At 34.0% G+C, this 12,046-nt stretch overlaps 1 protein-coding gene across 1 annotated transcript; it reads left to right on the top strand.

Moving 5' to 3' along the window:
- Nucleotides 1-474: 474 nt before the first annotated feature.
- On the top strand, nucleotides 475-9,543 carry LOC127810417 (uncharacterized). The gene is made up of 6 exons (XM_052349903.1): nucleotides 475-654; nucleotides 1,907-1,957; nucleotides 2,049-2,118; nucleotides 5,061-5,101; nucleotides 9,133-9,192; nucleotides 9,324-9,543. The coding sequence occupies exons 1-6, from the start codon at nucleotides 583-585 to the stop codon at nucleotides 9,390-9,392; spliced, it is 363 nt and encodes a 120-aa protein (XP_052205863.1). The 5' UTR covers nucleotides 475-582; the 3' UTR covers nucleotides 9,393-9,543.
- Nucleotides 9,544-12,046: the final 2,503 nt, after the last annotated feature.

A 12,046-nucleotide genomic window follows, 5' to 3' on the forward strand; every position in this document is an offset into this window, starting at 1 on the left:
TCTGGTTTAGTTGAAAAACTGCACTAGTAGTTTGGCGTACTAAAAATAATTCAGACTGACCAAATCGCACCGCAAACACCCCTAGATCGTGACATATTAGATGAGAGCTTGTTATTTTTTTAATAAATAACTTTGGATCAATATATTCTGATAATATTTTTTAAAATAATATTTTTTAAAATAATATTATTTAAATTAAGAAAACCCTCCCTCTTAAAATTGGATCATGCTACATGTACACCATTTTTGTATATCTTGGGCTACACAAGGGGTATTATGACCAAAATACCATGCGCCTCTCCATGAGCCTCACGCGCCTCTATGCGCCTCATGAGGGGTTTTTTGTCATAATATCCCATTTTATAGCTCAAGGTGTACAAAATAGGTGTACCAATAGCATTTTTCCTTAAAATTATCCCTATACTCGGGGAAAAAAAGAAAATAATAGGGTAATAATAGTATTTAGAAGACTCTGTTGGCAGAAAGGATAATGAGAGTTTTCCAGAATTGAGCGAGGAAGGAAGAAGAAGACTGATCAGAAGGGTGAGAGGCTGCAAGCAATTAACGGAGGAGAAGGCTAAAATGGATGAGTTCGAATTCGAACGCATTCTCAATCTCTTCCCAATTGTTCGTCCTCGCCATTATCAGTATCAAGTAACCCTCTTTGTCCACACACTATACCTACAATACATCCACATATTATCGGCCTCTTTTTCGTTTTTCCTTAACTTGCCCTCGCGATCCTTTGTGTTGGGTTTTCATTGTAACTCCTGCCTGAGACAGAAATGGTTTCGAATGTTGTTGCTTGAATAGTTCTTCCTTCAATTTTTGTAAAATTTCTGAAACTAATTAAGTACGCGTCATATCATATTGTTCGAAGCTCTATATTTTAGGTTTGAAGGGTAAAAACCGAGATGCCCATTGGCTGCAATTCTTTCTTTTCTTTATTAATAAAGTTCACAACACTACCCCCCCCCCCCCCCCCCCCCCCCTTTTTTTGGGTCTCTTTTATCCATTTTTCTTAAATGGATGCAGATTTTGTTATGGATTGTGTAAGATCTAGATTTTCACATAAAGGGAAGGGGAAAAATAATAAAATGAGTACTGAGAGACCTTTCTGCTCAACATAGATTCTCGGTACTCTGATTTAATCAATAGCATAATGAATTGAAATCTTCTAACCTTTTACCTTTAGTACTGTATGACTGTGTCTGTCTTTATTAAGGTAGGAGGAACAAAAATTTAATAGGTTTTTTCATATTGTCAATGGTCGGAATGGTCACTATGGTTAGTTGGGTGGGCTTAGACTTACGCTGAATCTGTGTTTTATTCACGAAATTATTTCTAGTTACTAGTAGCAGTTAGATAAGAAGAACCTTTCATGAAATGTATACATTGGAATTTGTAAAATTTTTAAATCCATATTTAGAGGTTTGATTTGCTTTTTGTTCCAACAAATTAAAAGACTACAGTATTATTCAGTTCACATTTTTTTAAATGAATATTTTGTTCCAACAAACTTTCTTTTTAGTTTATTTCCCAGTTGGCTCTTTTCTAAAAAGATAAAAGAGTGAATTTTAGTGCAATACAATTTGAGAAAACTAGTTCTCTTTTCTGCACATGATCTCATCATAGATAATATCATGTTCAAGAAGTGGGATGAACTTCTATTCATATATAAAAATGGCTTATCAGCCACCCAAATAGACTACTTTCTTATTGGACAAAACGATTGCTTATGTTGTAAGGATTGTAAAGTTATACTAGAAGAGCCTAGCCACTCAACATAGGCTTATGTTTCTGGTTTTGATATATGCTCTGGAACTTTAGTAGGCATAAATGTTAATATGTTGATCTGTTCTAGCTCGTACCACTACTGTTTTCAACTTACTTTTTACATTTTTAGGCCAACTCTGCATCATCAAGAAGATTGACTGCTCAATCAGCACAAAACAAGGTGCTACTGCTGGACTCTTCTAAACAACTTTATGTTACTCCCTCATTGCCTTGTAGAGGTTACATTTTGATCTATAACCTTGTCTTAACAGATAAAGGAAAGGCAGGATGTATGGGATATGACTGATAGAAAAGAAATTGCAATTCAAGGAATTAAACAGGGTATTCTCATGCTAAACACGTTTAATGGCATTTATCCTGACAAGCATATTTATTTGTAGAGTTTCATGATGAGGTTTAAGAACCCATTCACTTCTGGTAACAATTAGTCTGTTTCGTTGCAATGCAAAACATTCTCTAACAAACTTACTCCTGTCATGTATTTTTTTTTTTTTTTTTTGCACCAAAATATATTTTCCTTCTTATTTTTTCTGTTTTGTTTGGAATTGGGAAAATATTTTTATCAAAGAAGACTTTCAGATAAATCATTAGGATTTTAAATAAACATCAAAGTAAATATCCAATACTATTTTTTTTTTTTTTTTTTGCATCAAAGAAGACACAATGTGCATTTGTGACACAAGTTTTAGTTTCTCACATTTTAACTTCATTTTTTTTCTTTATGGAATGTGCACTAATAACACAAATTCTTAGTACTACTCTGCCTTCCTATGTTTTGCTGCCAAGAGAATAACAAATTGAACTTCAATAAATGGTATTTTTTACTAATGCCATTCTTTCTAGAATGTATTTTGCCTTGTCTGCATGGGAACCAGATATCTAATATTAAAAAAAAATTCTCTTCTTTTTCATTATTGATTACCTACCAACAAAGCAACAAAATCTGTATGTAAATTATCTATCTGATCCCTTGGAATATATCCGCCTTTGATCATGCCTGGTTGAGAAGAAAATTCAAGTAACTCATGTATTTGGAGAGAAGCAGTTGAGTATCTAAATGACTTACACTAAATTGAATCTTTAGTCATTTTTGGCCTTCAATGAAAAATAATTTTTCTTGTAAGATATTTTATTTACTTTTTTTCACTGCCAATCAACGGAAAATAGGTAAAATATTTTCAGGATAACATTTTATGTTGAAACAAAGACAATTTCATTTCATTACTTGCTATTTATTTTCTGATAATTTTTTTGCAGAATTATTGTAATTGTTTGATGTATATCTTTTTTTGACCAAATCGGTAAATATGTATAAATGATCAAATGTACAAGTAATCACTGGGCATACCCAGGAAACATGGCTAACAACCAAAACCTAAAGGCCAACAACAAGGCCTTCAAATTGGTCCAAAACATAAGGATACAGAGTAAACATTACTTTGTATGCAAAGGTTTTGATCCTATGAATTAGCTCCTCCACAGAAGGCTGAACAAAATAAAAAATTAAACGATTTCTAGCTACCCAAATTTGGTAAACCGAGCAGGCCAAGGCTATTTTCTTAGCCTTGCATATCCAAGAGGATCCTCTAGCTTCTTTGTACAGCCATTTGAGGGCACTCGGGATTGAAGTCATGCCTCTAGAGATGCCTATCCATGTTCTTATATGCTCCTAGATTGCCGAGCTGAATGGGCATCGGAAAAATAGATGGCTAGTAGTCTCCTCCACCCCATTACACAAGGGGCAGGCGCGGTCAATATCCAGAAATAAGAGCTTATCATGAGTTCGGATGCTGGATCTGACACATAACCATAATATGAAGGCATGCTTAGGAAAAAGGCAGGGATGCCAAACAGTCTTCGCCCACACCTTAACTTGTCCCTTCAACCGAAAGAACTCATAGGCAGCTTGCACATCAAACCGAGGACCATTGGCCCAGCTCTCAAGCAGGCTCATCGCAGCCTCTGCTGAACCTCGCACCTCACACATAGAATCCCTTATAAGCATCATCCTCTTCATCAGAGGGGAGTCATCATTCCGGGCCTGCCTCTGCCAAATGGAGACCGAGTGCAAGAATTCATGATGGATCCATTGAACCCACAACATGTCCTTCTTGCGATGAATGTTCCATAGGATCTTAACAAGCAGACCAGAGTTCCAACTTTTAAGATCCTTAAGGCCCAAGCCGCCTTCACATTTAGGCAAACAAACATCTTTCCAGCTGACAAGGGAGGCCTTGGAGTTCCAGAGGAAGCACCTGCATAGGCTAAAAATCTGGTCAATGACAGCAGCTGGGACCAGGAGAATGGAGCACCAAAAACAAACCACTCCTTGGATCACAGCACGGATAAGCTCCAGCCGCCCTGCATATGAAAGGGAAGCTGCCTTGAATTAGAGGAGCAGAGATTCAATATGTAGCTAAACACATGCTTCTTCTTTTTTTTGTCATTAAAACCTCTAATCCTGTTGGAATCTAATGCAACTAATAATTCATGGAATTAATCCCCAATAGTCCTGTGATTACTTAAATTTGTTCTTTTCCTATGTGTTTAGCCCATTATACTCTTTCTCTCTCTCTAGGCTTATTTCACTTGTCATTTTTGTTTATCTGGTGGCATGTTGTAATAATCCTTGTCAACACACACACTCGATTTCCTCTCAAGACAAACACAATATCTCACTCACGATTAAGAACAAAAAATAGGAACATAAGAATCAACACAGAATCAAGGCACTCACACACAAGATAAAGGATTTATCCTGGTTCGGAATTCTTTGAAAGAGAACCTACATCCAGACTGGTATGATCTTGCTGTTCACTATCTTGAAAACCAGAAACAAAGATTACATATGCTGTTAACACACTCTCAGCCCTATTTTCAGACCAAGCACTACCCAGAGATTACAAAAAAACCCTTTACTCTCATGCACATACACAACACATACTCTTCCCACAAGATAGATCGCAAAAACAGAATAAAATGAGACCCCCCCGAGCACTTCTATTTATAGACTATAGAGGGTGGGATTTACAAGAATTATTCCAACCACCTGCAGTTACAAAACTACCCCTAACTAACAGGCTTCTAGAAGACTTATTCTAATTCCTTCTATCCGGCCTAACTTTACCGAGTCCGAGTCTAATCCTTAGGCAAACATTTCAACATGGCACGTCACAGTTGACTACTTGCACACATTCTTTCTGCATTTGCATGGTTGATACTGAAATTATAGTTCACATTTTTATGTGGATGTGTCTTTACAGATGCATTTTGGGAAAGATTAAAGATGGCTGCAGAAAAGAAGGTAAGAATGCTTATTTGAAATTGTACTTTATGAACATGGGATATTCACAGCATGATAATTAATTTACAAAAACATTGACTTGGAAAATTTCCTCATTGATAAGCTTTTTTCATTGATAACTAAGTCCCCATTGCTTGATAACGAAGAATGTATTTGGGTTTGCAATGCTATAATGTGAATGTAATCATCCTCCTGTCTTTCATTTTATGTGAAATGAGTACATTTGATTGGGTTGTCCGATAGTAAGCTATTCTTAGGTGTTTGATATTTAACTAATGTCCTTCATATTAATTAAGATGATGTTTGCTGATAAGTGTCACAGGAATAAAGATAGAATATCCAATTTGTATTGGCATATCTAAACCCTTCTTTTTCTTCATGATGATGTATTTCATATCTAACCTATGTAGTATGAAGAGTCCAAAATGGATCTCATATCCATGTTCAAGAAATACTCAAACATTGAAATACATGTCAATGTGCCACGTGGTGTGTGTAGTTGGGATTGAGTTAGATGAAGTTGGGTCCACTTTGATATTGAAAATTTGGCATATATACTCATTTTGTTGTTTTTGTAACACTATTTTTAATGGAAATTTGGTGCTGGTTGACAGTTCTTATATTGTGATGAAAATTTATGATCCTTTTAACCTATGCCTATTTGTCTTTTGGGCATGTGAGAAAAAAATCAATAGAAGTACAATTGCCTTACAGAGGATATTCCATAGATAGAAATAGATGGAGATCTAGAATTCATATAGCCTACCCCACCTAGTGGATTTAAGGCTTGTGATTGTTGTCGTCGTTGTAGATTAAAACATGGTCTTTGCATACTTTTGGCCTTGTTCCGAGTCTTACTGGCGTCCACCTGTAATTTTGTTTGAAATGCCATTCAACAACATCAATTATATTTTACTAGGCAACCTGGTTGTCTCATCTAGATGCTCGTGCCTAAAAAAATCCAGCAGATAGCAGCCTTGGTGCATCTGCAATGTTTGAAGTCCCTATTTTTATACATCCCACTTCAGACTGGCTTTTGAGACCAATAAAGAACCCCACAATTGAAGCCACCAGATAATACATATTTCATTCTTCATCTACCATGAGAAGTGCTTCATGAAGCAGCCCTTTATCCTGATCAAAAGGGTTGTGGATTGCATCAAGACTTGATGCTGTGAGTTAACCAGGGGAAACATGAAACATAAATGCAAGCAAGGTGCACAAGTATTCACAGGTGGTTATTTATGGAATCCAAAATTAGTTCAATTTTTGTATCCCACATGCATATGACATGCATAACCAGTGGGCATGTCAAATTTGTACCCAGTACACCATATGGCTTGTACATTGGTGATAACTCATGGAACCCGTTAAGTATCAAGCAGCTTGTCCAATGGTCATGACTTGGTTAAGTTGAGTCAAAGTTTGAACTTATGCATGCTTATTATTTCTCTTTTGATATTTACTATGAATATTGACTGATGACCAGTTTTCCTGAAAATTGCAATAACTTATGAGATTTGATCTTTTTTTTTTTTTTTTTTTTTTCTCTTTCTAACTTGTAGTTTATTTAATTTTGGTTGATAATTTTATACTATTGAATTTAAATGGTTTTTGCATTTGGTCTAGTGGTGCATGATGGATGAAGTAGTATTACTTTTATCTGGTATATTACTTTTAATAATTTTAAATTGAATGGTATATTCTGATTACTTATTATAGTTTTTGGATATTATTCAAGTCATAACTACCAAAAAGATAATTCTCTTGTTGAATCCCTTTTGTCTAAAATCCATGCTGAAAAGATTTGATTATTTTTACACTAGTTGTAGGCTACCAAATGCAATTTTTATATTTCATTTGAGCCTGGGATCAGCTATGATGAGGAATAAGACGCCTTAGAATCTAAAGCCCTGAAGTTGTGCCTATTGAGATTCAAAACCAAATATATGGAATGTAAGTTCTGTAAAAATAGATGCATTGATGTTGTGGTGAGATTGGGAGATCAAGTTGTTTTAAGAAAAGTGCAAGTCTTGGTGGCAACAATAAGGTTGCTGCTCTGTGACTGGCAAATCACAAGTTTGAGTTGTGAAAGCAAGCTCTTTACAAAGTAAAGGTACAATTACATATAAAAATGACCCTCGCCAAGCAAGAAGTCTCGTGCATTGAGGATACACTTGATCTTGGATCAATTGTTCAAAAAGGAGAGATTTTTTAGTATGTACAGAAAACTGTGATGCTTAAAGTGGGTGCTTCTATATCTTATGAGATCTTAAAATTTCTTTAGAAAACAAAAAGGAAATTTTTATCAAATTGCTATAAGATCAGTTTTGATATACAACATGAGATGTTTGGCAAAAAGTACCAACATGTGCACAATATGCATGTAAATGAGTTGAGGTTGTTACAACGGATATGCAACCATACTAGAGAAGTAAGAATTTGAAATGGAGTTATACGTAAGAAGGTCGAAATGGATCCTAAAGATAGGGTAAGTTACATTCCTCGCACCTTAGGTTTCACTAAATTATGTTGTGTACCCCCACATTCTAGAAATTACACTAAATTCCCCTTTGTAAGATAATTGTTAAGAAAACTATGTAATTTTATAAACTTCAGTGGTATTTCGCATAACAAAAATCTAACCTGAAGAGTTAATTTAATACGACTTCTGAATAGTAGTGAGGGGTACTACTATATTTATTCCAAAGCTTAGGGGTGCTAAATGTAATTTACCCAAACCCCATTAAGATAGTTTAAACATATGAGAAAAAGATCAATGGGTGCATATGGGCGGAGAGCGGATAGAATGGAAAACGCTTCAAACAAAAGAGGTAAAGGAAGACTAAAGAAGAATCTGTGACAAACTCTTAGGCATGACATGGGATATCATAACCTTAACGAAGATGCAATCATTGAGCCGAGAGAATTGATGAGTTAAAATCCTTGTAGCTGACCCCACCTAGTGGGATTAGGACTTAGTGGTGGTGGTGGTGATGTATCCCTATTGTGTTTTGTCTTGTATTTTTTTCTCAAGTCACCATATCCTCTGTTTCTGTTTGTGTTTGTGGCTGTACCCATGCTCATGCATCTTGGATTGCTGGAGTCAATATGATAATTCCTAGATGCACTTTGCATTCATTAATCTCATATAGTGCTTGGTTTTCTAATTAGCTGCAATTATTATTTTTCTACCTCTTCGAAGGGAATTTAAATCCTGGACAATTGCTCTTGATTATTGTGGAATTGGTTTATGGATCCATGGGACTGCATTCTATGAATTAATTACAAATCGGATTTGTAAATTGGTCTTAGTCTGAGTGTCTATTGCTGTATAGATCAAAACGATATTGGGAATTTCTATTGATTGAGTATAAATTGGATGTGTAATTGGTTGATGGGTCTGGAGAGCAACACCATGGGAGAATCAATATTTTGCAATGTATTTCTTTTTTGTCAATTTTTTTTCTTTATAAATTAACAAGATAGTTATAGATCTGATAGGATGCATCTTGTGTCAATTTTCACATGCAAAACCATTTTGGGCTGAACTTGGAGTGGATATGATGTCATTTTGATGTTTGGCTAGCTTTAGGCTGCTCCAAGTACAAATGTAACACCATGGATTGGGCCTAATAATAATTGAGGTTGGCAAAGGCCCGTGATTTTATCAAATTTGTTTGAATCAAGAACTTCAGTCAAGCATTTTCCATGTGCCTGTTGACCAATGATATTGTAGTTTGTTTTGCAATTAGGCTAAAGTTGAAAGTGGTCAATATGCTTTTCTCCTAAAGGGGTTTAATCAACAAATAACCTATCAAGTTGGCTTACATACTAAAATTTTTTTGTCACTTTGCTTTGTGAAGAAATTGCAGGGTAATTGTGCTATCCATTTGTTCTTGTTAGGCCATCCTTTTATCCCTTGTCTTTTTTTCAAAAATCTTATTAGGACGCGACAATGGATGCAATTAGAGGAAAAATGTTAAGTCAATACTGCGATCAAAGCTAAAATTTTGGTGCACATGTTACAGGTGGGTGCAGCAGAGGCAGAAAGACTTTGCAAGGCTTTCCAGAGAATTCACTTGAAACTTGTAAGCATATTGTAATATCTAAAGAATGGTACTTGTCTTTGTGAACCAGCACCACTTGACAATTCTGATGAACTAATTTTTTTTCTATTTCACTTCACTATATATGAACTATTAATCAACCAATCATGTAGGTGTATGAAGAGTTGAGTCCAGATGCGGCCAGAAGCTTTTTGAGTTCATATAAGAGTTCTGGAGAATAAATTGACTGACTGTACTTTTAAAATTTTAGCTTGTTTGATTATGTTATGGAGCAGTTTTGAAATATGGTGTTGAACATTCTGGGTTTAGTTATGGGCCTTTTTGCTTTGTGTGGAATTGTTATTTTCTGTCTGATTATATTTTATTACCAAATTTGAGGACTGGCTCTTCACACGTGCATATGACTTTCACCAATTTGGTTTGTGCCAAGTAAAACCTTCGTTTGCAATCCTATAAAAAATTATGTTTTCCTTCTAAAACCTTCTGCGGGTTTCTAGTCAATTGCTTTTAAACAAAGGGTTAAATTAGTGAGAAGGGAACATTAGATGCATACTAAGCATTGTCTAGTTCTTGTTCTATTCATGAAGTTATTGGTGTTTTTACAGCAAATTTGATACTGTGTTAATTATATATTGCACCTGAGAACCATCCGAGCCATAATGAATTACGAGTGCTAAGTTATGGCCAAACTCATACTTTTATTCCTGCACTTTCACTTCTTCTTTTTTCGTATGGCCAATTAAATTTTTTGTTGTTTTAATTATACATTTGAATCATGCATTTATTAGAACCCTAGTCCTAATTGATGATTTAAAAGATAGAATTGAAAATTGAGGGAGAAATAGCAAGAGTTGAGGGGGGAATATATTGAAATTAGAGAGAACTGATAGAAATGATAATTTATATAGAGAGAAAAATAGATAAAATTTGAGAGAAAAAAAGAAAATTTAATAAACTTGATAATTTATATATTGCCATCACTAGCCATAAGGGTTATGGTCGTATATGTAAGTAGTTTACAATTCTATAGAACAGTTACTACATTTATAGTAATTATTATTTAATTATTATTATATAATTTCTTAAATCGTTCCATAATTGAGAATAATTAGATAATAAAAGTAATAGTTAATTGTCATTTCAAAATAAGTAAAAATAGAAATAAAAATAACAAACAGGTCGTGATAGTATTTTCAAGTAATTTAATTCTTATATTTTGAATTTTTTTGTGTGATAATCTAAATTTTTTATTGATTTGATTATATTTTTAAATCAATTACACATTTCAAAAATGTAGTTGAAATAATAAAAATGCAATTATATCATAAATTGATGAGGTGTGCAATTGATTTTAAAATGTATAGTTTAGGAGTATAATCGAATCGATAAAAAATTTAAATTGTTACAAAAAAAATTAAAGTATAAAAATTAAATTATTTAAAAATGTAGATTATAATTAAAATAATAAAAATTTTAAATAATCATATAAAAAAATTAAAAGTATCAAAAATATATAGAGAGAGGGAGAGAGAGATTGATTTGACCTCTAAGCTATCAACATCAACAACAATACATCATTAGTCTCTTCGTCCCGGTCTGGTACAGGGGGGCCATGTTGGTTATTTTTACATGTACCCACTCTGAAATGGTGATGGATTAAAAGCCTGCCTGCTGCCATGAATCATTAAAAGTGCAGATGTTAAGGGTGATGGATAAAGGCCCAAGGTAATTTTGAATGGTGGGTGGTTTGGTCGCCTCTCCTACTTGTTAGGTCCCAAACTGTTGTATATGTTGGAGATGCATGAAGTGTAGAAAATATGGATCTCTTTATACTGTTACTAATCTTTTGTAGAGGAAATTAAAGTTCTAGCGTTGAATAAGTAATATATCGATATTAATTTGATGGGTTACGAATTTGATTTTCGCCTTGCACAAACATCAAAGATTTAACTTACGATTTATCTCTTCTGACATAACTAGAGTTACTATCTTAGAGTCACACAAAACAATTATGTCACTGAGAGAAAATTAAAGTTACATGTTCTAGCAGCATCTTGTTAAGGTATTAAGTAATATTCTTAATTTCTGATAGGCAACCCAACCTTAACTGCCTCGTTGTTCAATTATTGTTTGATGATTTGAGTGTCCAACCACCTCCAAAATCAGTTCCCAGAAAATATTCTTGTTTTCAAACACCTTCTTATGTGCTTGCGGCCGCTGAAATTACCTTGTTAAATACTTTGATTTTATAACAGATTGATGTTCATTTGGGAATCGATTGTAACGGCGGGAATTGTAAAATTGATCCGAATTAGGGTACGTTATTGACCATTATGATATACATCTAGAGGTATGAGTATTAAATTGATAATTGTATTTTGATGTTAGGTCAAATTAGTCATTATATCTTAAAAATAATTAAATAAATTATTATATTTTTATATTCGTAGTCATATTAGCTATTGTGGTACCGAGGTAAGATTCGAATAGCATCGTAAACTCACCATCGTCTCATATGACATTAATCTTAGATCGCAATCATGTTCATTTATAATGTAATTTTTGAATTAGGGTTTAATTATAGATATAATTGATATTGCTAATGGAATTAAAACATCGTTGATGATGTAAGACGACATTTATCATAATCGCTAATATGATCCTTGATTTAAAAATAAAATACAATGTGTTGTTGTCGAGATACAACAATAAATTTATTTGATGAAACATGTCGTCTTTAAGCCGCCTAAGTCTGTACAAAGGAAAACAGTTAGAAAGCATGGGGAGATCCACACACAAACACTCTGATACTTAAATTAAACACTGAAGATGATCAAAATCATATTAAAACCAATATTAAAGACATACATTTTCT

Source organism: Diospyros lotus, chromosome 1, assembly GCF_014633365.1.
Source record: "Diospyros lotus cultivar Yz01 chromosome 1, ASM1463336v1, whole genome shotgun sequence".
Classification (NCBI taxonomy): Eukaryota; Viridiplantae; Streptophyta; class Magnoliopsida; order Ericales; family Ebenaceae; genus Diospyros; species Diospyros lotus.